Source organism: Mandrillus leucophaeus, unplaced genomic scaffold (genome assembly GCF_000951045.1).
Source record: "Mandrillus leucophaeus isolate KB7577 unplaced genomic scaffold, Mleu.le_1.0 Scaffold534, whole genome shotgun sequence".
NCBI classification, from domain to species: Eukaryota; Metazoa; Chordata; class Mammalia; order Primates; family Cercopithecidae; genus Mandrillus; species Mandrillus leucophaeus.
In genome coordinates this window covers 1,987,051-2,013,755 of record NW_012105742.1, presented here as the reverse complement: position 1 = coordinate 2,013,755, position 26,705 = coordinate 1,987,051, and the positions used below count along the sequence as shown (strand labels likewise).

The 26,705-nt window shown below is 44.4% G+C and overlaps 1 protein-coding gene across 2 annotated transcripts in view; it reads right to left on the bottom strand.

Moving 5' to 3' along the window:
- Window positions 1–10,785: 10,785 nt before the first annotated feature.
- CDC25C (cell division cycle 25C) overlaps window positions 10,786–26,705 on the bottom strand; it is a 54,143-nt gene continuing 38,223 nt past the window's right edge. For both annotated transcript variants that reach the window (XM_011997261.1, XM_011997262.1), the window contains exons 8-14: window positions 17,506–17,658; window positions 16,178–16,279; window positions 15,042–15,104; window positions 12,380–12,478; window positions 11,704–11,837; window positions 11,228–11,339; window positions 10,786–11,050 (exon numbers count right to left, since the gene is read on the bottom strand). In XM_011997261.1, coding sequence (XP_011852651.1) covers window positions 10,901–11,050; window positions 11,228–11,339; window positions 11,704–11,837; window positions 12,380–12,478; window positions 15,042–15,104; window positions 16,178–16,279; window positions 17,506–17,658 — 813 coding nt within the window. In that variant the 3' untranslated portion in view covers window positions 10,786–10,900. The remainder of the gene's footprint in view (window positions 11,051–11,227; window positions 11,340–11,703; window positions 11,838–12,379; window positions 12,479–15,041; window positions 15,105–16,177; window positions 16,280–17,505; window positions 17,659–26,705) is intronic.

The following is a 26,705-nucleotide window of genomic DNA, read 5'->3' as shown; positions in this document are numbered from 1 at the left end:
CGGGAGCCGCCGGGCTGGCGCGGAAGAGGTTGCTCTTCCGAGGCGGCCCACCTGCCGTCTGCCAACTTCGCCTAGCAAGACACTGTGGAAGCTGCCGCTGGAAACTCGTCATCTAGGGGAACCAAATATTTCTCCAAAAAAAGCACCCTCTCTCACTTTCCGGATTCCACTCACCCACACATCACAGAACAGACACTACCACAAAAGAGATTTTGTAACAAAACTTGAACAAGCCAACACAAGGGCACTTGCATTTCTAGTATTTGTTTTTCTTAGAATTGGCACATCTATGATCTCGTTTTTCCCCTCCTAAGTGTCTTCTAGGGTAAGACTGGGGGCTATTAAGCTCAAGATTCTGCAAAGATGGGTCACAGACAGGTGGAATGGCTTTGCCGGGGGAGCACACCTGGGGCATTAGATTCCAAAATTCAGCCCCGATGGTGTCATGAGGGAAGATGCAAAGATTAAACCCTCCACTAAATAGCAGAGATTTCCTTGGACCAAAGCTCACTAAGGAAGGTGCCTGGAGAGACCAATTAGGAACCCATCCTTTTCACATGATGACAGTTTCAGAGAGCAAGCTGCTCTATCAGTATTAAACAACTAGGTAGAAACACATCTGTGCCCAGAACACAGGACGTCTACTCATAAGGATAAGGGTATTTATTGGGCCTAGGTCAATAAGATCCCAGGATCCCACAAGATCCCAGGATAAAGCCAGAAGCAGAATGGCTTGGAAGAATGAGCAGTGCATAGAAAGAGAGAAGGAGAAGAGGGTGATGAAAGGAAGTGGAGGGTTTCATCCCCTAACCCTCTAACTTGACCCCCTCCTTACTTCCACAGCCAGCCTGGCAGAGGGCCAGCGGGGAGTACTGAGAATTGCAATATAAACCTCTGAGATTTATTGGCTGCTGCTTCTGAATATGGCCATCCTGCTGTGGCCTCTGGGGGGCATTTGCCGATGTAATCAGCCCAGAAAGAGAGTCATTCCAGCTGGGGGTGTAAATCACCCTTGGCAAAGCTAGGAGAGAGACATGTGGCCCTAGATAAGGAAGGAGACTGATGTGGCCTCTGTGCCCTTCCCTCCCTTCTCCTGCCCAGGGGGTGCTGGTTCCTGAGCTGTAATGCACTTTAAATGGAGTTTGTCCTTCGTTTTAATCTATATCTGCCCTGCCAGTTTTATAGAAGAGCTGTAAAGTGAACATCTGGCTACTCAGCTTTTGTACAAGGCCTGTTTTCCCCCAGCTCCACCCTACCTCCATGTGCCTTTCCCAAGCCCTCCTCTCCAGAAAGGTTAGGGAATGTGAAGCTGGGGGGCTACCATTAAAGGCCCCATGATGTCAGGTCCTCCACCTCACCGCCAGAGAGAAATAAGCTCCAGGCACCTCATTTTCTCTCACACCTGCTCTTACAGGCAGACAATAGTTTTCTGTTTTGTTTTTTTTTTTTTAAACTGACAATACTTTAAAAAAGGAATTTATAAAGCAGAAAGTAACAATTTCAGGCTGGTTGGGATGATAGGAAAGGGCTGAGACCCATGAACCAACAAAGATGTGAGGTGGTCAAGGGGTGTCTCCTCTGCCCTCCCTCTCCTCCAGTCACCAAACCAAATCAAGTTTGGGGCAGGAAGAGAGTTTGGGAAAGGAAGTTTGCTCAGGGTGCCTACTCTGATGGATACTCAGTGTCTATTCCAGGGCTGTCCCCACAGAATAGACCAAGAATACAGTGTCAAGCTGATGGGCTGGGAGCAATGAACAATCCCACCTGTAACAGGCCAGCCTTTTCATGAGAGAAAATGAAGTGCCTGGTGCATATTTCTGTCTGGGTACAGGGGTGGAGAGCCTGACATCACTGGGCCTTTAATGAGGATTGGAGAAGCCTCTGCAAATAAATATGACTCCAAGACTAATATTGACAACCCTCCAGCACACCCTCTCCACCAACCATGTCCTCTGTGACTGCCAACACCTGCTAGATAAGCAGCATTGCCCCTTGTGGACAATGACAAATGAGCCAGTCCTTTCTACAAAGATGATGTTACTCAGCCATCATTCAATTCAATAATGTCTTTTGAGACTGATTACAAGTCCAGCTTTATGCTAGGTGCAAAATGATTAAGACACAAATCCTGCTCAGGGAGGGCGTTACAATCCACTGATTGCACCTCAAATGCCCAAAGACCCTGTATCTTATTCCACTTTCACTTGTAATCTCAATTTTCTCCTCTTATGGACAGATTACATGGATTCTACCTTCTGTCAAGTCCTCTCTCTCTCCATTGAGCTTTAATTCCTTCTGCTATCCTAATCCGGGATGTTAGCAGTATAATAAAGAGTTAAGACCACAAGCTTTACAGACTGCCTAGATTCAAATGCTGACACTAGCTGGGTGACCTTGGGCAAGTCACTTAATTTTTCTGTGCTTCCATTTCTTCACCTGTAAAATTAAGGATAATAGTATCTATTTCACATAACAGTTGTGAGGATTAAATTAGTATAGTATTTAAATGAAGGTGTAGGCCAGGCACGGTGGCTCACGCCTGTAATCCCAGCACTTTGGGAGGCCCAGGTGGGTGGATCACTAGGTCAGGAGTTCGAGATCAGCCTGGCCAATATGATGAAACCCCATCTCTACTAAAAATACAAAGATTAGCCGGGCATGGTGGCACATGCCTGTATTCCCAGCTACTCTGGAGGCTCGGTGGGGCAGGAGAATTGCTTGAACCCAGGAGGTGGAGATTGCAGCGAGCCGAGATTGCACTCCAGCCTGGGCAGCAGAGCGAGACTCCGACTCAAAAAAAAAAAAAAAAAAAAAGGTGTAGCATTATACCTGGCATATAGCAAGCACTGAATAAATGTCATCCCAGGTAGCATGCAGGAGTTAATTATTCTGTGTGTGAACTTGGCCAGACCCCACCACCTGACCTGCTGATTTGGAGCTGGAAGTGGCACTTTTTCGTCCTTTTGCTGAGTATACACTACTAGAGCAGAATGCTTGTCGGGATGGAAACAAAAAGAACCATTTTCTACTTTTCTACCTTGTCAATTTCTTGAGGGCAAGGACTGTGTCATATTTTAATAACTGTGATACTCAGAACTGACAACTCCAGATGCATATGTTTAAAGGAATTGGTGTTTCCTTAACCTATGCCTGAACAGAACAGGGAGAGAATTCCCCATGCCTCCTACTTTATACTCCTGATAAAGAAAAGGAAATATTCCTCCTTAATACAGTTTGGATATTTGTCCCCGTCCAAATCTCATGATGAAATGTAATCCCTGATGTTGGAGGTGGGGCCTGGTGGGAGGTGTCTGGACCATGTGGACGGATCCTTCATGAATGGCTTGGGCCATCCTCTTGGGGATAAGTGAGCTGTCACTGAGTTCACAAGTGATCCAGTTATTTAAAAGTATGTGGCACCTCCTCCCATCACTCCCTCCCTCTCTTGCTCCTGCTCTGGAGGTGTGACATGTCTGCTTCTCCTTCACCTTCTGACATGATTGTAAGCTTCTGGAGGCCTACTCAGGAGTTGAGCAGATGCCAACACCATGCTTCCCATAAAGCCTGCAGAACCATGAGCTAATTAAACTTCTTTTCTTTATATTATTGCTCAGTCTCCCAGGCAAGCATGGTGGTCAGTCAGGCATGGTGGTATGGGCCTGTAGTCCCAGCTACTTGGGAGGCTAAGGCAGAGGCTGCAGTGAGCCAAGATCATGCCACCGCACTATAGCCTGGGTGACAGAGTGATACCCTGTCAAAAAAAAAAAAAAAAAAAAAAAAGGCCAGGCATGGTGGCTCACGCTTGTAATCCCAGCACTTCGGGAGGCCGAGATGGGCAGATCATGAGATCAGGAGATTGAGACCATCCTGGCTAACACAGTGAAACCCCGTCTCTACTAAAAATGCCAAAAAACCAAAAAAAAAATTGTCCGGCTAATTTTTGTGTTTTTAGTAGAGACAGGGTTTCATCGTGTTGGTCAGGCTGGTCTCGAACTCCTGACTTCAGGTGATCTGCCTGCCTCGGCCTCCCAAAGTGCTGGGATTACAGGTGTTAGCCACTGCGCCGAGCGAAACTCCATCTTAAAAAAAAAAAAATTATTCATAGAGACAGGGTTCCACCATGTTGCCCAGATGGTCTTGAACTCCTAGGCTCAAGTGATCCTCCAGCCTCGGTCTCCCAGTGTTAGGATTACAGGGTATTTCTTTTTTTGTTTTTGTTTTTTTTGAGAGGGAGTCTCGCTCTGTTGCCCAGGCTGGAGTGCAGTGGCGCGATCTCCGCTCACTGCAAGCTCCGCCTCCCGGGTTCACGCCATTCTCCTGCCTCAGCCTCCCGAGTAGCTGGGACTACAGGCACCCGCTACCACGCCCGGCTAATTTTTTGTATTTTTAGCGATGGGGTTTCACCGTGGTCTCGATCTCCTGACCTTGTGATCCGCCCGCCTCGGCTTCCCAAAGTGCTGGGATTACAGGCGTGAGCCACCGCGCCCGGCCTACAGGGTATTTCTTTATAGCAATGGAAGAATGGCCTAATACATTCCCTTCTCTATGGCAGAGGTCACCCAGGTCCTGGGCTGAGATTGACAAAGAGCAGTTTCAAAAAAAAATTTTTTTTAATGTATATTTTTTGAGACAGGGTCTCCCTCTGTCACTCAGGTTGGAGTGCAGTGGTACAATCTCAGCTCACTGCAACCTCCACCTCCCGGGTTCAAGCAATCCTCCCACCTCAGCCTCCTAAGTAGCTGGGACTACAGACATACACCACTGCACCTGGCTAATTCTTAAACTTTCTGTAGAGACAGAGGTCTCACTATATTGCCCAGGCTGGTCTCGAATTCCTGGACTCAAGCAATCCTCCCACCTCGGCCTCCCAAAGTACTGGGATTATAGGCTTAAGCCACCGCACCCAGCCTAAGAAGCAGGTTTTTTGTTTGTTTGTTTTTGATACGGAGTCTTGCTGTTATCACCCAGGCTGGAGTGCAATGGTGTGATCTTAGCTCACTGCAACCTCCACCTCCCGGGTTCAAGCGATTCTCCTGCCTGAGCCTCCTGGTAGCTGGAATTACAGGTGCCTGCCACCATTCCTGGCTAATGTTTGTTTTTTCATTTTGTTTTTTGTTTTTGAGACAGACTCTCGCTTCGTCACCAGGTTGGAGTGCAGTGGCCCGATCTTAGCTCACTGCAACCTCCACTTCCTGGGTTCAAGCAATTCTCCTTCCTCAGCCTCCCGAGTAGCTGGATATTTTTAGTAGAGACGGGGTTTCATCATGGTGGCCAGGATGGTCTTGATCTCCTGACCTTGTGATCCACCCGCCTTGGCCTCCCAGAGTGCTGGGATTACAGGTGTGAACCATCGCACCTGGCCTAATGTTTGTATTTTTAGTAAAGACCAGGTTTCACCACACTGGCCAGGCTCCTCTCAAACTCTTGACCTCAGGTGATCCGCCCCTCCTCAGGCTCCCAAAGTGTTGGGATTACAGGCATGAGCCACAGTGCCCAGTCTCGAGAAGTTTTTAGCTCAAAAGACTTCTGTTCAATATCACTTGACCTCCTGATGAATAAATACCAGTGCAAGGACACCAATGCTGAGCACACTCCCTACATAGCCTCGTATTGAGGTCTCTGGGCTAGAGTTTTAGTGCCTGCTCTTATCCTTATCTCTTAAGCCAAAGCAACCCTTATGACCCTAAATTCTCAAGAGCTTACCACTGAGGCTTTTATAGATTTAACACCCACTACAGTGCCAACTCTGGAAAGGCACACTGGTTTTTGTTTTGTTTTGTTTTGTTTTCTTTTAGACAGGGTCTTGCTGTCATCCAGGCTAGAGTACAGTGGATGGATCATAGCTCAATTCAACCTTGACCTCCTGGGCTGAAGTCATCCTCCTGCCTGACCCTCCCCAGTAGCTATGGCTACAAGTGTGCGCTACCATGCCCAGCTAAGTTGATTTTTATTCTATAGAGATGGGGTCTTGCTATGTTGCCCAGGCTGGTCTTAAACTCCTGGTCTCAAGGGATCCTCCCACTTTGGCCTCTTAAAGTGCTAGGATTACAGACGTGAGCCACTGCGCCTGGCCAGACATACTGTTCTTTGATGAATGTTTGGTAACAGCAAAGTCCATGAAGTGGACAGGCTCTGGAGCAATACCGTCCTGTGTCAAATCCCTACTCCACCATTAATTAGCTTTGTGATCTTAAACAAGTTACTTGGCCGGGTGCAGTGGCTCATGCCTGTAATCTCAGCACTTTGGGAGGCTCTAGTTGAAGACTAGAGCTCAGATTGCCTCCATGAAAGTTAGAAGGGAGAGAGCTGGGCACAGTGGCTCAGGCCTGCAATCTCAGCACTTTGGGAGGCCGAGGTGGATGGATCACAAGGTTAGGAGTTTGAGACCAGCCTGGCCAACATGGTGAAACCCCGTCTTCTACTAAAGATACAAAAAATTGGCTGGGCGTGGTGGCACACGCCTGTAGTCCCAGCTACTCAGGAGGCTGAAGCAGGAGAATTGCTTGAACCTGGGAGGCAGAGGTTGCAGTGAGCCTAGATAGCGCCACTACACTCCAGGCTGGTAACAGAGCAAGACTCTGTCTCAAAAAAAAAAAAAAACCAAAACAAAACAAAAATTAAAATTAGAAAAAAAATACAAAAATTATCCAGGTGTGGTGGCAGATGCCTGTAGCCCCAGCTACTCGGGAAGCTGAGGTGAGAGGATTGTTTGAGCCTGGGAGGTGGAAGTTGCAGTGAGCTGAGATCGTACCACTGCACTCCAGCCATGGCAACAAGTGAGACTCTGTCTCAAAAAATAAAATAAAATAAATTAAAAAAGAGTTAATCCCTCTGTTCCTCAATTTATTTATCTTCATAAAGAAAAGCACATAATAATGAATACCTGTCTCACAGACTTGTTGTGAAAATTAGTGTATGTGTGTGTATATATATATATACACACACTCATATATATATATATATACTCATACATATATATATGAGTTTAGAGATAGTCTTGTATGCAGTAAGCACCTGAAAAATGTTAGCTACTATTGTTATTCCCGAAAATAACATGAATCAAATCATATAGTCCCTATACAATGAGATGATATTATAAGAAAGCAGTGGGCTTATATTAGGCCAGGCACAGTGGCTCACGCCTGTAATCCCAGCACTTTGAGAGGCTGAGGCAGGTGGATCACGAGGTCAGGAGTTTGAGACCAGCCTGATCAACATGGTGAAACCTCATCTCTACTAAAAATACAAAAATTAGCCAGGCGTGCTGGCACGTGCCTGTAATCCCAGCTACTTGGGAGGCTGAGGTAGGAGAATCACTTGAACCCGGGAGGCGGAGGTTGCAGTGAGCTGAGATTGCACCACTGCACTCCAGCCTGGTGACAGAGCGAGACTCCATCTCAAGAAAAACAAAATAAAATAAAATAAAATAAAATATACCAAAAAATGTTGACTCTGAATACAATTTTCCATAAGGAAGATAATTAAGCCCTAGTTTTTTGTTTTGCAACTCAGAATTTCCACTTAAGACTACTGACACGTGGGCACATGTGCATCAATCTCTATCCATGTTGGGACTTGGCTCTACCCTTCTGGGGAGAATTATCAGGAAATGACCCACTAGGGTAGGCAGTGAGTTAAGGACCTCTCCTCACACTTCGAAGAGGTGCTTCAAGCAGTTTTCTCTTCTGGCTACTAGGAATTCCTATAGGGGCAAGTGTGTGGGTGGGGCGGAGGAGCAGCATCTTTCCTTTGGCCATCTCCACCTAATGTAGCAGTAGCTTTTCTCTTTCCCCTAGACCTTTTGGGCTTTGAGTTCAAGGGATTAGGGAGAAGGCCACAGAGGCAGCTTCTTTTTGACAGACAGGCCATAGCTAGGAGTGGAAGCCTCAGACTTCAGCAGGATGGCTTGGAGAATACAGCAGTGCCCTCTGCTGTGAAGCATGTAAGTGACACTCTAGGGCAAGAGCATGTGCAAACCTTGCCAAACAAAAAAATTAAAAGCCAGTCCAGCCACTCAGGCATATGCTTGGGCCGCCCTATGGCTACAATCCCCCTTCCCTCCCACTCACTTTAAAAAAGTGTCTCTGTTCCAGAGCCTGGGAAGAGGGTATGTTTGTCTCTATTCTATCTCAGCCTAGGCTGTAGAGGGCTTTGTCCTGTTCAGTCCTGGGCTATCAGTCCTACTAGGTTAATACCAGAGAACGACAATGTTCAGTCAATTCTACTGCCACCCAAGACTAAGTAGGGCCACACCTTACTGCAGTTAAAGTCCTACTCATATTAAAAAGCTCCAAGAAAGGAAACCCTGGCATATTGAATAATACAGTTTAAAAATCTTCCTGAAGTCTAATGGATCTTGCTTTTTTTTTTTTTTTTTTTTTGAGGCGGAGTCTTCACTCTGTGGCCCAGGCTGGAGTGCAGTGGCACCATCTCAGCTCACTGCAAGCTCCGCCTCCCGGGTTTGCGCCATTCTCCTGCCTCAGCCTCCCGAGTAACTGGGACTATAGGCGCCCGCCACCGCGCCCGGCTAATTTTTTTTTTGTATTTTAGTAGAGACGGGGTTTCACCGTGTTAGCCAGGATGGTCTCGATCTCCTGACCTCGTGATCCGCCCGCCGCGGCCTCCCAAAGTGCAGGGATTACAGGCGTGAGCCACCGCACCCGGCCGGATCTTGCTTTGTTTTATTCCTGTCTTCATATATCACAAATCTCTACTTCCAACCTTCCTAAATCCTAAAGCTTGTCTTTGTGAGATGTGAAATGGAGTGGAGAAAAGACTTAAAAGCCAAAACCCCCGAGGCTATAGATAGAGAACTTTTTTTTTTTCCTTTGAGACAGAGTCTCGCTTTGCCACCGAGGCTGGAGTGCAGTGGCGCAATCTTGTTCACTGCAACATCTGCCTCCCAAGTTCAAGTGATTCTCCTGCCTCCGTCTCCCGAGTAGCTGGGATTACAGGCAGCCACCACCACGCCTGGCGAATTTTTGTATTTTTAGTAGAGACAGGGTTTTGCCATGTTAGCCAGGGTGGTCTTTAACTCCTGACCTCAGGTGTTCCGCCAGCCTCAGCCTCCCAAAGTTCTGGGATTACAGGTGTGAGCCACCGCCAAGATGGAACCTTTGAGCCCAACTGAGATCTGTCATTTGCCTTAGAGAATGTCTAGATACCACATGCTGCTGAGTCTGTGGTGTGCTTTTAGTAACTCATGCCATGGAATGATCTAGGAAAGGAAAGCCTAGGACATTGCTGAAGAAAACTGTTTGAAAGGCTTACCTTAATTCCAGAGCATCGGTTCTCTTTTTTTGAGATGGAGTCTTACTCTGTTGCCCAGGCTAGAGTGCAGTGGATTTTGGCTCACTGCAATCTCCACCTCCCGAGTTCAAGCAATTCTCCTGCCTCAGCCACCCTAGTAGCTGGGATTACAGGTGTGTACCTCCACGCCTGGCTAATTTTTGTATTTTTTTTTAGTAGAGATGGGGTTTCACCATGTTTGTCAGGCTGGTCTCGAACTTCTGACCTCAAGTGATCTGCCCGCCTTGGCCTCCCAAAGTGCTGGGATTACCAGAGCCCTGGTTCTTAAGGCTTAGCATGTATTAGAATCAACTGAAAAGGGAGATTTTTAAAACCCAGTTTTCTGAGCCCTAACCTCAGAAGTTCTGATTTAAGAGGTCTGAGGTGAGGCCTGAACATCTGTATTTCTTTCTTTTTAGAGACAGAATCTTGCTCTGTCACCCAGGCTGGAGTGCAGTGGCGCGATCTTGGCTCACTGCAAGCTCTGCCTCCTGGGTTCACGCCATTCTCCCACCTCAGCCTCCTGAGTAGCTGGGACTACAGGCACCCACCACCACGCCCGGCTAATTTTTTTTTTTTTTTTGTATTTTTAGTGAAGATGGGGTTTCACCATGTTAGCCAGGATGGTCTCGATCTTCTGACCTCGTGATCCACCCGCCTCAGCCTCCCAAAGTGCTGGGATTACAGGCGTGAGCCACCACACCCGGCCAAACATCTGTATTTCAAACAAGTTCAGATGATGTTGATGATCTAGGGTCCAAACTTTGAGAATTACTGGTTTTTTGTTTTGTTTTTGTTTTCTGAGACAGAGTCTCTCTCTGTTGCCCGGGTTGGAGTGCAATGGCACGATCTCATTGCAACCTTCACCTCCTGAGTTCAAGCGATTCTCCTGTGTCAGTTTCTTGAGTAGCTGGGACTACAGGAGCATGCCACCATGCTGGCTAATTTTTGTATTTTTAGTAGAGATGGGGTCTCACCATGTTGGCAAGGTTGGCCTCGAACTCCTGACCTCAAGTGATCCACCCACTATGGTCTCCCAAAGTGCCAGGATTACAGATGTAAGCCACGGCCTAAGAATTGCTGGTTTAGAGAAAAGCATGTTGGCCTCAGCTGAGAATAAAGATAATATGTCTGAAGTAGTCTAACTTGGTGATCTCCTCTGTAGACAGATCTTCTAGGAGCAGGCTAGGCTCACAATCACACCTCTCATTTATTTTTCCATTTTTAAAATAGAGGGGGAAACAAAGAAGGAAAATACAAAGAAAGAGGGTAGACAACTCTCTTGCATAGCCAGAAGCCCAGAGAGAAAGAGTTGGCTGGCCTGTGAGAAGACACGAGGAGTTGGGAAGAGGAATGCCAGAGTTCCCTGAACCAACAAAAATCTCTCTGCAACTCAAGTCTGCCTTATAGAGCCACTCCAGGACTCTGCCACCAGCTTTCAGCTCTGCTGAAACCGAAGCCATTCCCAGGCCTGTATACAAGTTGGCAGCCTGGTGGTTTGCAGAGACATCTTTTAATAATCTTGGGTTTGGCCATCCAGAAGGCCTCTTTCTGCTCAGGGTTTCTGCAGTGTCTTTTGGTGACTCCTTAGCAGCCAGTGGTTGGAATGTTGTCATGGGCTCACATCCTTCACCAGAAGGGCAATCTGCTCCCGCAGCTGCCGCTCCCCTTCCTGCACTTTGCTCTGGCTTCGACACCTCAGCAACTCAGCCTTGTGGTCCTGATGATGCATAGGGCAGTAGCTCTGTGGTTCACACAGCTCCTGAAAGGTAAGGAACAGAGTAAGGGATTCTCTAGACTCCCGAACTCTACCTACGAAGGATAATAGAGATGCTGCTGCTGGCAGTGGCCAAGGAGGAGCAGCAGTTTCTTCTCTGAGGGCTTTGCAGGCCCTGGGAGTTGCATGCTAAAATTGGCTCCCCGCATGCCCACCCTTTACCAAATATTCTGGAAAGAAGTCTCTGTAGCCGCCTTTAAGGATATATAGCTCTGGGTAGTACAATGCAGGATACTGGTTCAGAGACCTGTCCTCTTCACGCAGAGAGCGGCACCTTTAGAGAGAACCCAGAGATGGGTGGGGTGGAAATAAACAAGGTCAGGATCCCAGGGGCTATTCACTGGGCAGGGAGGAGAGGAATAGACTATTGCCAACCTCAAAAAGGACCTTCCAATCTCACTGTGTTTGCAAAAAAAGGTCCAAGTAGCACCACCCTTCCTCCTTTCCTCCACTGTGGCCTCATTCTCAAGTCCCTTTTCCTTTATTGTTTCATACTTTTCAATTTTAGAAACGTCTTCCTTCAACCTCCCTAACATTCTTCAAACTGTAGAATCCAGTCAGTCTCTGTCTGAACTGGTGTGGGAAGTCCAACTCAAAATCCATTTCCATCACCCGCCAGACCCCATTTAGACACTCACATTCGGGGGCCCCTCTCTGAGGAGAATTCACAGTGGAACACGATGATTATTCTCTTCTGGGTGTCCAAAGGGACAATGGGCTTCTTTAGAAAGAAGCTAAACAGTTCTTCCTGACTATACAAGTTTAAGGCTCCCTGTAGAAAAAGAATTTTAGAATTTCCTCAGGGGCTTATAGACAGTGCCAATACTTAGAAATGACTGAGACACCAACCTGGGATAATTTGGACCAGAAAAGCTGGACTATCAGCACCTTTAGGGCAGGGGTCTAAGTATATCTCTGTATATACCCTGAACGCCTGGCATAGAGCTTGGTATGTAGTAGATGGTCAATAAATGTTCATAGAACTGAACTACTGTAAGTATAGGGATCACTGCGAGGAATGTTCATGAATATTAAGTGTTTGCAAAGTGCTTTAGTCCTTGGATTCATGTTTTTATTTCTAGGTAGGACACCTTGGCTCCTACAGAAAAGAGGGAGATAAAGCTAGGAAGGAAAGGGAAAGTAAGCTGCTTAAGGTATACAGAATTAAAACAATGAGGACCTCAGCCTTGATGTGCTTCAAATATGTAATCTTTGTCCTGATTCTAGAGTTCATAGGCCCCTTTGTCCACAGACTCTTCTCAATAAAGAGCTATCTCCAGTACTCCCCTACTAATGGCCACAATGTCATCTCACCTGGATGTGTCCTCCCAGGTACTCATATGGATAGCGACAATCAATGACATAAAACTTCTCAATCAGACCCTGGAACTTCCCCGACAGTAAGGCAGCCACCTGGACAGAAACAATGACTGAATATTCTGCTCACTACAACTCTGAGTGAGAGAAGGGTCAATGACACAGTTCCTTACAAGCATACTCCTGTTATGTCCACTGTATGTCCAGCCTCTAAAGTCATCCCATATTTGATATGTGGCAATGATTCAGCCCCACTCCACAAAAGAGAATGAAACAGGAAGTGGCCCTTTTAGAGAACCAAAATAGCTTGGCACTGCCAAGATATCAAGGAAATCCATATTCAGGCTACCCGTCTGGGGACAGGCATGGCTGGAATCAGCCTCTCAGGAGACACCCAAGGACTTCTGCAGTGGCAGAGGCAGCAGCTAGAGATCTCGAAATTGCAGGAAGAAATGCAAAATGGTTCCCTACCCGCCATCAAAAAGGAAGAAAGTAAGCCTTTCAGGAAAGGATATGGAAGGGAAAGGTTGATACCTAGAGGAAGGAAGAAACTGAAGCTACTTGTAGGAGTGTAAATTGGTTCAGCCTTTCTGGAGGGAACTTTGTAAATACATATACAAACAAATGTAATTACACTTTGACTCAGCAATTTCTAATATCTTAAGTAAACAGGAAAAGTACACAAAGATGTAGGCACAATTATATTCATCTCAGCATTGTTTTATATTATCAAAATACTAGAAATAACTTCAATATTCAATAATAGGGGTTTGGTAAAATAAATTGTACATGTCAGTAGAATAGAGCAGCATTATATAGCCATTAAAATGATAATATAGATATCTCATTATTGATATAGAAAGATGTCTATAACGTCTTACTAAGCAAAATGCAATACTATACGTTCATCATGATCCTTTTTTTTTTTTTTTGAGATGGAGTTTCGCTCTTGTTGCCCAGGCTGGAGTGCAATGGTGAGATTTCGGCTCACCACAACCTCTGCCTCCTGGGTTCAAGCAATTCTCCTGCCTCGGCCTCCCAAGTAGCTGGGATTATAGGCATGCACTACCACACCCAGCTAATTTTATATTTTTAGTAGAGACAGAGTTTCTCCATGTTGGTCAGCCTTGAACTCCCAACCTCAGGTGATTCACCTGCCTCGGCCTTCCAAAGTGCTGGGATTACAGGTGTGAGCCACTGTGCCCGGCCCATGATCCTATATCTATAAAACATATGCTAGAATAAAATCTGGGGCTGGGCACGGTTGCACACATCTGTAATCCCAGCACTTTGGGAGCCTGAGGAGAGTGGATCACCTGAGGACAGGAGTTTGAAATCAGCCTGACCAACATAGAAAAAAACCCCCTGTCTCTACTAAAAATACAAAAATTAGTCAGGTGTGATGGCGGGCACCTGTAATCTCAGCTACTTGGGAGGCTGAGGCAGGAGAATCACCTCTGGGAGGCAGAGGTTACAGTAAGCTGAGATTGCGCCATTGCACTCCAGCCTGGGCAACAAGAGTGAAACCCCATGTCAAAATAAAATAAAATAAAATAAAATCTGGAAGGCCATAGGAAAATATTACTAGTGGTTGTCTCTGGTGATGAGATTGTGGGTATGGTGACCAAATAATTTTTGTACAAACTGGGAGACTTTTGAGAATGAAAGCAAACACTATTAATAATTACCCTCACTAACAGATGTAAATGGGATTGCAAAATGTAAACGAGGGTGCATGGTCACCCTAATTGAGACCATTTTTTGTGTGTGATTTTGTATTTTCCTTTCTTTTTTTTTTTTTTTTTTTTTTGAGATGGAGTCTCACTCTGTTGCCCAGGCTGGAGCGCAATAGCGTGATCTCAGCTCACCGCAAGCTCTGCCTCCCAGGTTCACGCCATTCTCCTGCCTCAGCCTCCTGAGTAGCTGGGACTACAGGTGCCCACCACCACGCCCAGCTAATTTTGTGTGTTTTTAGTAGAGACGGGATTTCACTGTGTTAGCCAGGATGGTCTCGATCTCCTGACCTCGTGATACGACTGCCTCAGCCTCCAAAGTGCTGGGATTACAGGCGTGATCCACCTCACCCAGCCCTTTGTATTTTCCTTTCTTTCTCCCTTTTTTCTTAAATAATAATTATTTTTTGAGACAGAGTCTCACTGTGTCGCCCAGGCTGGAGTATAGTGGCATGATCTCTGCTCACTGTAACCTCCCCAAGCGGGGTTCAAGCAATTCTTGTGCCTCAGCCTCCCAAGTAGCTGGGATTACAGGCACACACTACGACGCCTGGCTAATTTTTTTGTATTTGTATTAAAGATGGGGTTTCGCCATGTTGGCCAGGGTGGTCTCCAACTCCCGGCCTCAAGTGTCTGAGATCTGCCTGCCTCAGCCTCCCAAAATGCTAGGATTACAGGTGTGAGCCACCATGCCTGACCCCTCCCTTTTTCCTTTTTACAACAACTATGTATCATTTGTTTAAACTAAAAAGGAAGGAGAGAGAAGAATGGGGAAAAAGGAGTCCTTTAATATAGCTTTAGTTGAATAAGGAGCCTATGTGAGTGAACACAGTGAAAGAAACACAAATGGAAATGGGGATTTTAGGGACAGAACAGACCAGATGGTAACTTATGTAACCAGTTACCATCTCCAGAAATCTGCTTACCGTTTCTGGGTTGACATACTTCAGATCTTGGTGTTTCCCTGACACGGTTGGCAGTGCACATACCTAGAAATACACAAGAGCTGAAATAAAAGCGAGTATTCCACACCCGAGTTTGAGATCAAAGACCCTTATTTTGTCCTTCTTTCCAAGTGACCCTTAAAACCCCAGAGGCCTTCAAAAAAATCAGTGTCTCTATAAAGTGCAAATACATCAAGTCCATTTCTAAGAACTGATCCTAAAGAACAAATCAAGGATGTGTACGAAGTTTTGGATTTCTCTACAAATACATTCATCTTGGTATCATTCATAAGAAAAAATTGTAAAACTAAATATCTTACAAGAAGGGATTTATGAAGAAATTATGAGCAGCCAAAACAAAAATGAAATAATATGGAGCTATTAAAATGAAATGGGCTGGGCATGGTGGCTCATGCCTGTAACCTCAGTGCTTTGGGAAGCCAAGGAAAGAGGGAATTTCTTGAGGCCAGGAGCTCGAGGCTGAAGTGAGCTATGATCATGCCAATGTACTCCAGCCTGGGTAACAGAGCGAGACCTTGAATCTTAAAAGAAAGAAAGAATGAAGCATAACTGCTTAGTAATAGGAAAAAAGGTGCTCCTGATATAATTATTAAATGAGAGGAAAAACTCAACAGATAACAAAACAATATAAACTATTTTTGTAGAAAAGCAAAAAATGTATTTGTAAATGTGTTTGTGAAAACACAGAAAAAAATCTGTAAGAATATATATGTTCTGCAATTACACAGAGAGTAGGGGGGAAAAAAGAATATATACTAAGCAATATTACCCTGGTTAATAAAGTTTGGGATAAATTTCTTCATTTTCTACTTTTTCTGTAATAACCCAGTATTATTTACATAATTTTAAAATATGTTTTTAAACAGAAAAAAGGTAAAAAGTCTCATACTTTCCCCTGTGTTCTGGATCTTCCCAGAAGAATAATAAATATTTTCTTTCTGGAAAGGCTTAGGGCCTGGATCTACCACTAGAGTACTGTCAGGTTATCAAATAGTATTTGGTGAGGATGCATATTTACACCAGGCATTCTCTGCAAACAGAGAAGATTCAGATCCAAATGACTCACTGAAATACAGGATGGGTGTAGCCAAACTCACCTTGGAAAAATCACCAATCAGGTGCCCCTGGTTAGAATCTTCCTCCAGCATCTGAGTGATATTAATGTCACATAGAGAGACTGTCTTCTTTAAATGTAAGCCCTGAAGATGACAAGATTCCCACCCCACACCCAATCCTCATGTTAAAGGTTTAAAAACCAGTGGATGGAGTGGGTCATGGTGGCGCACATTTGTAATCCTAGCTACTTGGGAGGCTGAGGTGGGAGGATTGCTTGAGCCCAAGAGGCGAAGGCTGTAGTGAGCTACGATCACACCACTGCACTCTAGCCTGGGAGACAGAGTGAGACCCCATTTATTTAATTATGATTTTTAATAATAAATAAATATTGAGTTTGCAGTGAGTCGAGATCATGCCACTGCACTCCAGCCTGGGTGACAGAGTGAGATTCCATCTCAGGGGAAAATAAATAAATAAATAAGTTGATTTTATAAAATATCCAAATATATTTAGAATTTTAATTTGTTCTTTTATTATTATTTTTTATTACAGATGGGGTCATGCTATGTTGACCAGGCTGGTCTTGAACTTCTGGCCTTAAGTGATACTCCCATCTATTTAGAATTTTTAAAAGTTGGGGAGGGTAAAGGACAGAGGCTAAGTTTTTCAGAAGTTGCTTTCCACAAAAGCAATCTGCTATATGATGTTGTTTCTGTCAGACCGCATGTAAAACGGCAGTGAAATATCCATACCAAAGTTCCCTTGTATTCATTCAGATCTTAAGAAAAAGGTTTGGGAAGGCAGTATGAAGACAACATTTCTTTTTTTTTTTTTTTTTGAGACGGAGTCTTGCTCTGTCGCCCAGGTTGGAGTGCAGTGGCGCAATCTTGGATCACTACAACCTCCGCCTCCCGGGTTCAAGCGATTCTTCTGCCTCAGCCTCCCTAGTAGCCAGGACTACAGGCACATGCTGCCACGCCCAGCTGAGTTTTTGTATTTTAGTAGAGACGGGGTTTCACCGTGTTACCCAGTCTGGTCTTAAACTCCTGAGCTCAGGCAATCTGCCCGCCTTGGCCTCCCAAAGTGCTAGGATTATAGGCGTGAGCCACTGTGCCTGGCTGATGACAACATTTCTAAAAGTACAATATAGACATACTTTATATATCTATGTTACATAGATATTTTATATACATATATTTCACATGTGGATACAGATGTAGAAAAGACAGAAAGATGGAAAGAACAAAGAGGAAAAAGTAAAAGTAAAGAGGAAGAAGACAAAAAAGGCATAATAAAACAATCCTCATACCAGAAAAGCAAAGACATGAGAGAGAAGATGAGTAAGATTTCCATCTTAAAATGTTCTTACCTTCCTGAGTTTTCCTTGGCCAGAAAAATACTTTTTTTTAACTTTGTCTGGTATCGTGTTGTCCTTGAATTTTTCCACCTGCTTCAGTCTTGGCCTATTCAAGTTCTCTGGCATCGAGGGGGAGCGATATAGGCAGCTTCTGTTCACTGATGCCTGTTTGGGAATATTAAACCCCTTAGTTCTTATGCCTCCAAGTGTATCTGCAGACCTGCAGCATCAACATCTCCTGGGAGCTTCTTTGAAATGCAGATTTCCAGATGTGAGGCCACACCCCAAACCTACTGAATTAAAATCTGCATTTTAACAAGATGTCCAGGTGATTTCTCAAGTTTGAGAAGCCCTGGGTAGACAACCTGTCTTCACAGGCCCATTAACATCTTTCTACCTGGACTGCATGATATTCCATCTCCATGGACGTCTTAACTAGCCAAACCAAATTCTGCCGCTGACTGTCTTAGATGCACTAGTTCTTCTAACAGAAAGCAAACATAAGTTCAGTCCCTCCAGTTATGTGACAAAATAATAATAATAATAATAATAATAATAATAATAATAAGTTCATTTTGTCTCTGGGATCCTAGGACATTGACAATCAGGATTTAAGGACCTCAACAAACCTAAAGATGAAAAGCCAAGAAGAAAAATAGCAAAAGAAGCATCATGCAAGAAAAAAGGACACACTAAAATCAAATAGCATGATGACCATTATAGGATGGATACTATGAAACCCATCAGGGAAAAAAAATGGCTCAATGTCATGAAGAACTAGTCTTGAGAATTGCTTACACAGGAACAGACTAAAGTATAAGAAGATGGACTGTTGTTTATTTGAAAGGCATGGTTTGGGTGCTATATTCAGAGTCAAGAGGGTCTTATCAAATGGCCTCTGATAACACCTTCCAACTAATCCACAACTCTATCCTGTTGCCACATACTTTGAGATCTCTACCTCTCACCTAGAGAATAGGCAAAAGCTCCTTCTCTAAACACTTATGGACTGATTTAGGATGGGCGGCTATACAATAAGAGAGCCATAACTGGAAGGCAGCTTGATGATCAATGGTTTCTGGAAGAAGAAAATAAGAATAACAACATTTTGCTTTATGATAACTATGGATATTATGATTTTATCACACACATGGTCCTATCTCTTGCTCATGGTACCAGCTGATGGTACAGTCCACATTATACGTACCAACATTCTATACCTTTCCCCTTAGACTCCTTCCAAACATTGCCCTATGTCCCCATCCACCCTACCCCCCAGCCACTGATGACTGGACCATATTGCTGGTTGAACACATCTATTTAGTGGTCTAGAATAAGGAAAAATAATCTAGGCCAATCAGGTTCCCTCTCTTGGTAGCCTAACTTGGAAGATAGAAAAATAGTTAGGCAGTAGCAGGAGCCAAAGCCCAAGAGGAAGAAGCCAAGAGATACAGTCAAAGTCACGAAGCCAGTGATGCATGAATGGATCAACCAAAGGTAGGGTAGGAAAGGAGATTTGGTGAGGCACTGAGGAGTTGGGTGCCTGGTCTCCATGACAGACAGGACTTCATATAACTTCAACTTTCCCCTGAGAAGGCAGGGGAAAGCTAGATGAGGTTTTCAGAAGGGGCTTCTCTAGAACACACCATAATAATTATGCTAAGAGCCATATTATTAAGAGTTTGGAATTAATTAGCTAATTGAAACTTATCTTTTTTGTTGTTGTTGTTGAGGTAGGGTCTCACTCTGTCACCCTGGTTGGAGTACAGTGGCACAATCTTAGCTCACTGCAACCTCTGCCTCTCAGGCTGAAGCGATCCTCCCAACTCAGCCTCCTACAGGTGTGCATCACCATCCCCAGCCAATTTCTGTACTTTTTGTAGAGACAGGGTTTTACCATGTTGCCCAGGCTGGTCTCAAACTCCTGGGCTTAAGTGATCCATCTGCCTCAGCCTCCCAAAGTGTTGGGTTTACAGGCATGAGCCACCACGCCTGGTCTGTATCCATTTTTAAGCATTGTATCTAACAAATTTTTGCCCAACCCAAGGTCACAAAAATTGTCCCCTGTTTTCTTTGGAATTTTTTTTTTGTTTGTTTGTTTGTTTTGAGACAGAGTCTTACTCTGTCACCCAGGCTGGGGTGCAGTGGCATGATCTCAGTTCACTGCAACCTCCGCCTCCCAGGTTCAAGTGATTCTCCTTGCCTGACTAGTTGGCATTACAGGTGCCGGCCACCATGCTTGGCTAATTTTTTTTTTTTTTTTTTGGTGAGATGGAGTCTACCTCTGTCGCCCAGGCTGGAGTGCAGTGGCGCGATCTCGGCTCACTGCAACCTCGGTCTCTCAAGCGATTCTCCTGCCTCAGCCTCCAGAGTAAGTGGGATTACAGGTGGGCACCACACCCAGCTAATTTTTATATTTTTAATAGAGACGGGGTTTCACTGTGTTGGCCAGGCTGGTCTCGAACTCCTGACCTCGTGATCCACCCACCTTGCACTCCCAAAGTGCTGGGATTACAAGTGTGAGCAGCCACCATGCCCAACCACTCAGCTATTTTTTTTTTTTTTTTTTTTGACACAGAGTCTTGCTCTGTCACTCAGGCTGGAGTGCAGTGGCACGATCTCGGCTCACTGCAAGCTCTGCCTCCTGGGTTCACGCCGTTCTCCTGCCTCAGCCTCCCAAGTAGCTGGGACTACATGCACCATACCCAGCTAATTTTTTGTATTTTTAGTAGAGATGGGGTTTCACCATCTTAGCCACGATGGTCTCAATCTCCGGACCTCATGATCTGCCCGCCTCGGCCCTCCAAAGTGCTGGGATTACAGGCATGAGCCACCGCACCTGGCTCCACTCAGCTAATTTTCATATATTTAGTAGAGATGGGGTTTCACCATGTTGGTCAGGCTGGTCTCGAACTCCTGACCTCAGGTGATCCACTGGCCTCGACCTCCCAAAGTGCTGGGATTTACAAGCGTGAGCCACCGTGCCAGGCCTTTCTTCGGATGGTTTATGGTTTAAAGTTTTAGATTTGGAGCTACGATCCATTTTGTGTTAATTTTAATACATGATGTAGAGCATGGGTTAAAGAACTTTTATCTTTTAACACATGGATTTCCAATTGCTCCCGCACAATTTGTTAAAAAGACTATGCTTTCTCCATTTGATTATTTTTTATCTTGGCTGAATTACCAATTACATATATGCATATGTCTATTTCTCAAATCTCTATTCTTTTGTGCCAATGTTTTAGGTTTCTAGTAGCTATTATAGGGATAATTAAGGTGATTAACATCTTCATATAGTCCAAGGACAAGATGTCAAAAATAAATGACAGCAGAAAACTACTTTCACAAATAGAAACAGCTACTTCAGCGGCCAGGCTTGGTAGCTCACACCTGTAATCCCAGCACTTTGAGAGGCCAAGGTGATTCCGAATCGCTTGAGTCCAGTAGTTCAAAACCAGCTTTGGCAACATGGTGAAACCTTGTCTCTACAAAAAAAACAATTGGCCAGATGTGGTAGCGTGCGCCTGTAGTCCCAGCTACTTGGGAGGCTGAAGTGGAAGGATCAGTCGAGCCCAGGAGGTCGAGGCTGCAGTGAGCTGTGATCGTGCCATTGCATTCCAGCCTCGGTGATAGTGTGAGACCCTGTCTTTTCTAAAAAAGAGCACGGTACTTCTTTCCTACACACTTATATGAAAATAAATGTCAACTGATTGCAAAGAATATAAGTGCTAGGTCATGGAGAGATGATGAAGATGGTACTTTAGTTCTGTCTAGCTAGTTAGAAGTTTCCCAGTTCCCAGAAGCTGGTGTGGGAAGATCTCAGGATCATCTGGCTTAGATAGCATTTAACATCTACTCATTTTCAATCTTTAAGGAATTACTAGAGCATTTCCAAATATGGGAGTTTTTAAACACTGAGAAAGCCAAAAAGAAGAGAGGGAAACTTACTAGATTCAACTTGTAGATTCTATTAAAAGACTTGATTGAATAATTATTATTTTATAAACTGAATTATTATTTTATAAACTGGCCTACACACTCTTGAGTACACATAAGCCAGTCCAGCTTCTGTCTGCACCACTCTTCTGCTCTTGTCAAAGCTATCAACAGCCTTCATGTTTCAGCATCTGACAGTCACTTCTCCAGCCACATTATCTTTCTGAACCTCACGTCGGCTTCCATTAAGTTGGCTACTCCATTTTTGTTGGCTTCAATGGCACCTCCTACTCTTTTAGTTATTTTTATTTATTTATTTATTTATTTTTGAGATGGAGTCTCCCTCTGGAACCCAGGATGGAGTGCAGTGGCACAATCTCAGCTCACTGCAACCTCCACCTCCTGAGTTCAAGCGATTCCCCTGCCTCAGCCTCTCAAGTAGTTGGGATTACAGGCGTGCACCACCACCCCTGGCTAATTTTTGTATTTTTATTTATTTTTTTGAGACAGAGTCTGGCTGTGCTGCCCAGTCTAGAGCTCTATGGTGCGATCTCAGCTCACTGCAACCTCCGCTTGCCTGGTTCAAGTGATTCTCCTGTCTCAGCCTCCTGAGTAGCTGAGATCACAAACATGCACCATCATGCCTGGTTAATTTTGTATTTTTATCTTATTATTATTATTGAGACAGTCTTGCTCTGTCGCCCAGGCTGGAGCGCAGTGGCGCGATCTTGGCTCACTGCAACCTCTGCCTCCCGGGTTGAAGTGATTCTCCTGCCTCGGCCTCCGGAGTAGCTGGGACTACAGGCGCCCGCCACCATGCCCGGCTAATTTTATTGTATTTTTAGTAGAGACGGTGTTTCACCGTGTTAGCGAGGATGGTCTTGATCTCCTGACTTCATGATCCACCCGCCTCCGCCTCCCAAAGTGCTGGGATTACAGGCATGAGCCACCGTGTCCGGCCATTATTATTTTTTAATTTTATATTTTTAGTAGAGACAGGATTCACCGTGTTGACCAAGCTGGTCTCAAACTCCTGACCTCAAGTGATCCGCCCACCTCGGCCTCCCAAAGTGCTAGGATTACAGGCATGAGCCACTGCGCCCGGCCTAGTTCTTTATTTCTAGTACAGGCAGCCCCTACACTAGAAGAACCATGATGCTTCTACCTCTGTGCCCTCTCCTCTGCTCCTTGTCAATTTTCTTTGTTAGGCCTCCTTACCTATCAAACCTGTAATAGATGCTGGATTCATCAGGGCTAGGCCCTGGCCCTTTTCTCTTTTATCTCTTCTCTCTAGCCATAGGTAATTTCTTCTACCTATGAATTTAAATTTTCACTCTAAGCTAATGATTCCCCAATTTTTCTATCTTAATCAAGTCCTCTGCTCTGACTTCAGAACTTCCAAATTCACATATGGAAGCTTGATACGTTTTGAGTACCTACTTAGGTGACATAGCAATGAACAAAAGAGTAAAAGAGACAAGTAGACTAATAAATATACTCTGTACTTTTTCACATAGTGATAAATAGCATAAATCAAAACAAAGAAGGATGAAAAGAAAAACACAGGGGTTGGGAAATCTGTCAGGAAAGGTCCTTATAAGACATATGTACAGAGATGAGACTGAAATGAGGAAGAAAATCATGGATTATCTTGGGGAGGAAAGTTCTAGGATGACGGAACAACAAATGCAACGGCCCTGGGTGAGAATAACAAGGCAGCCAGTGAGAGAGCCCATTTAGTATGGTACCACTTTTTTTTTTCTTGAGACAGGGTCTCACTCTCTCATCCAGGCTGGAGTGCAGTGGCATGATCACAGCTTACTGCAACCTCGACATCCCAGGCTCAAGTGATCCTCCCACCTCAGCCTCCCAAGTAGCTGGAACTACAGGCTTGCACCACCACACCTTGCATTTTTTTTTAGAGACAAGGTCTCTCTTTATTGCCCAGGCTGGTAGTGAACTCCTGGGCTCGAATGTCCTCTTGCCTTAGCCTCCCAAAGTGCTGGGATGACAGGTGTGAGCCACCACACCCAGTGATACCATTTTTAGAAACCTCAAAAACTCATTTAAACAATACTATAAACCAATCAGACCTAAAAGACACCTAGAGAACACTCTACCCAACAACAGTAGAATACACATTCTTCTCCAGCACACATTGCACATTCTCACAACAGACCATATGCTTGAACATAAAATAAGCCTCACCAGGTGCAATGGCTCACACCTGTAATCCTAGCACTTTGGGAGGCTTGAGGCGGGCAGATTATGAGATCAAGAGATCGAGACCATCCTGGCCAACATGGTGAAACCCTGTCTCTACTAAAAATACAAAAATCAGCTGGGCCTGGTGGCACATGCCTGTAGTCCCAGTTACTCAGGAGGCTGAGGCAGGAGAATCGCTTGAACCTGGGAGGCGGAAGTTGCAGTGATCTTAGATCGTGCCACTGCACTCCAGCCTGGTGACAGAGTGCGACTCCATCTCAAAAATAAAATAAAATAAGCCTCAATAAATTTAAAAGGATTGAAATGACACAAACTATGTTCTCTGACCACAATGGAATAACATTAGAAATCAGTTAACAGAAAAAATCCGGAAAATTCACAAATTTATGAAAATTAAACAGGCCAGGCATGGTGGCTGAACACCTGAGGTCAGGAGTTCAAGACCAGCCTGGCCACCATGGTGAAACCCCGTCTCTACTAAAAATACAAAAATTAGCCAGGCGTGGTGGTGGGTGCCTGTAGTCCCAGCTACTCGGGAGGCTGAGGCAGGAGAATCGCCTGAACCTGGGAGGTGCAGGTTGCAGTGAGCCAAGATCACACCACTGCACTCCAGCCTAGGTTACAGAGGGAGACTGTCTGGAAAAAAAAAAAAAAAAAAAAGGGCCGGGCGTGATGGCTCATGCCTGTAATTCCAGCACTTTGGGAGGCTGAGGCAGGTGGATCACTTAAGGTCAGGAGGTCGAGACCAGCCTGGCTAATATAGCGAAACCCATCTCTACTAAAAATACAAAAATTAGCTGGGTGTGGTAGTGTATGCCTGTAATCCCAGCTACTTGGGAGGCTGAGGCAGGAGAATTGCTTGAACCCAGGGGGCAGAAGTTGCAGTGAGCCAAGATCATGCCACTGCCCTCCAGCCTGGGGGACAGAGCAAGACTCTGCCTCAAAAAAAGAAAAAAAAAAAAAAGAGAAAGAAAAGAAAAAGAAAATTAAATAACACACTTGTTAATAACCAATGGGTCAAAGACATCATAGGAAAATCAGAAAATACTTTGAGATGAATTAAAATGAAGATACAACACACCAAAGCTTATGGGATGCAGCTAAAATAATGCTTAGAGAAAAATTTATAGTTATAAATGCCTGTAATAAAAAAGAAGATCTCAAATCAATTACCTAAACGCCCACCTAAGAGGAAACTAAACCCAAAGCAAGCAGAAGGAAGGAAAGAAAAAAGATTAGAGCAGAACTTAAGAGAATAGAAAAACAATAGAACCAAAAGTTGGTTCTTTGAAAAGATCAGCAAAAATCGACAAACTTTTAGCCAGCCTGAACAATTAAAAAAAAAAAGTCTCAAGTTACCAAAATCAGGAATGGAAAGTGGGACGTTACTACCAACCTTGCAGAAATAAAAAGGATCCTGAGGAAATATTAATGAATAATTGTGTGCCAACAAATGAGACCACTTAGATGAAATGAACTAATTCCCAACAAGACAAAAACTACTGAAACTAGCCAGGTGCAGTGGTGTGCACCTGTAGTCTTAGCTTCTCAGGAGGCTGAGGTGGAAGGATTGCTGGAGCACACAGGAGTTCAAGGTGACACAGTGAGGCACCGCCCCAACTCTAATTAACAAAACAAAAGACTGAAACCATGACCAGGTAGGATGTATCTCAGAAATGCAAGGTTGATTTAACATCTGAAAATCAGCCACCATACCCCACCATATCAATAAAATAAAGGACAAAAACCATATGATTACTCATCTCTGCATGTTGGGAGGCTGAGACAGGTGGGTTGCTTGAGCTCAGAAGTCTAAGACCAGCCTGGGCAACATGGTAAAACCCTGTCTCTACAAAAAAATACAAAAATTAGCTGGGTACGGTGGTGCATGCCTGTAGTCCCAGCTACTTGGGAGGCTGAGGCAGGAGGATTGTTTGTGCTCAGGATGTTGAGGCTGCAGTGAGCTGTGATTGTGCCACTGCAGTCCGTTCTGGGCAACAGAGTGAGACTCTGTCTCAAAAAAAAAAAAAAAGTGATAGATTAATAGACAGAAAATTAATAAGTATATAGATGTGTTCAACAATATAAATCAACCAGACCTACTTGACATGTATAGAATATTCTGTTCAAGAATAGCAGACTATACATTTTCTAAGTTACACTAAACATTTACCAAGATGTTCTGGGACATATCCTGGACCATAAAAACCAATCTCAATGTGCCTAAAAGGATTTAAGTCATATAAAATATATTCTTGACAATCAAATTAAGTTAGAAATCAATAACAGAAAGATCCTCAAATATTAGGTCCTCAAAAAGTCTCAAATATTTGCAAATAACTAAATAACAAGCTTCTGAGTAACCCCTACATCAAAAAAGAAACCAAAAAAGGAAATTGGAAAGTATTTTGAACTGAATAAAACTGAAAATGCAACATATCAAAATTTGTGAGATGCAGCTAAAGCACTAAATATCCTTATTTAAAAAGGTCTCAAATCAATGACCTTAGCTTCAACCTTAACAAACTAAAAAATGAAGATCAAATTAAACTCAAAGTATCCAGAGATTAGAGTGCAAAATCAATGGAATAGAAATAGAAAACAGAAAAACAATGGAGAAAGTCAATGAAACCAAAAGATGATTTTTTAAAAAGATCAGTATTGATAAATCTCCACCCAGACTTATCAGGAATAAGACAGAGGGCACATATAACCAATATGAGGAAAGACAGACATCACTATGGAGTCTACAGACACTAAAAAGCTAATAAGGAAATTTTTTTTTTTTTTTGAGACGGAGTTTCGCTCTGTCACCCAGGCTGCAGGCTGGAGTGCAGTGGCGCGATCTCCGCTTACTGCAAGCTCCGCCTCCTGGGTTCACACCATTCTCCTGCCTCAGCCTCCCGAGCAGCTGGGACTACAGGTGCCTGCCACCATGCCTGGCTAAGTTTTTGTATTTTTAGTAGAGATGGGGTTTCACCATGTTAGCCAGGATGGTCTCGATCTCCTGACCTCGTGATCCACCCGCCTCAGCCTCCCAAAGTGCT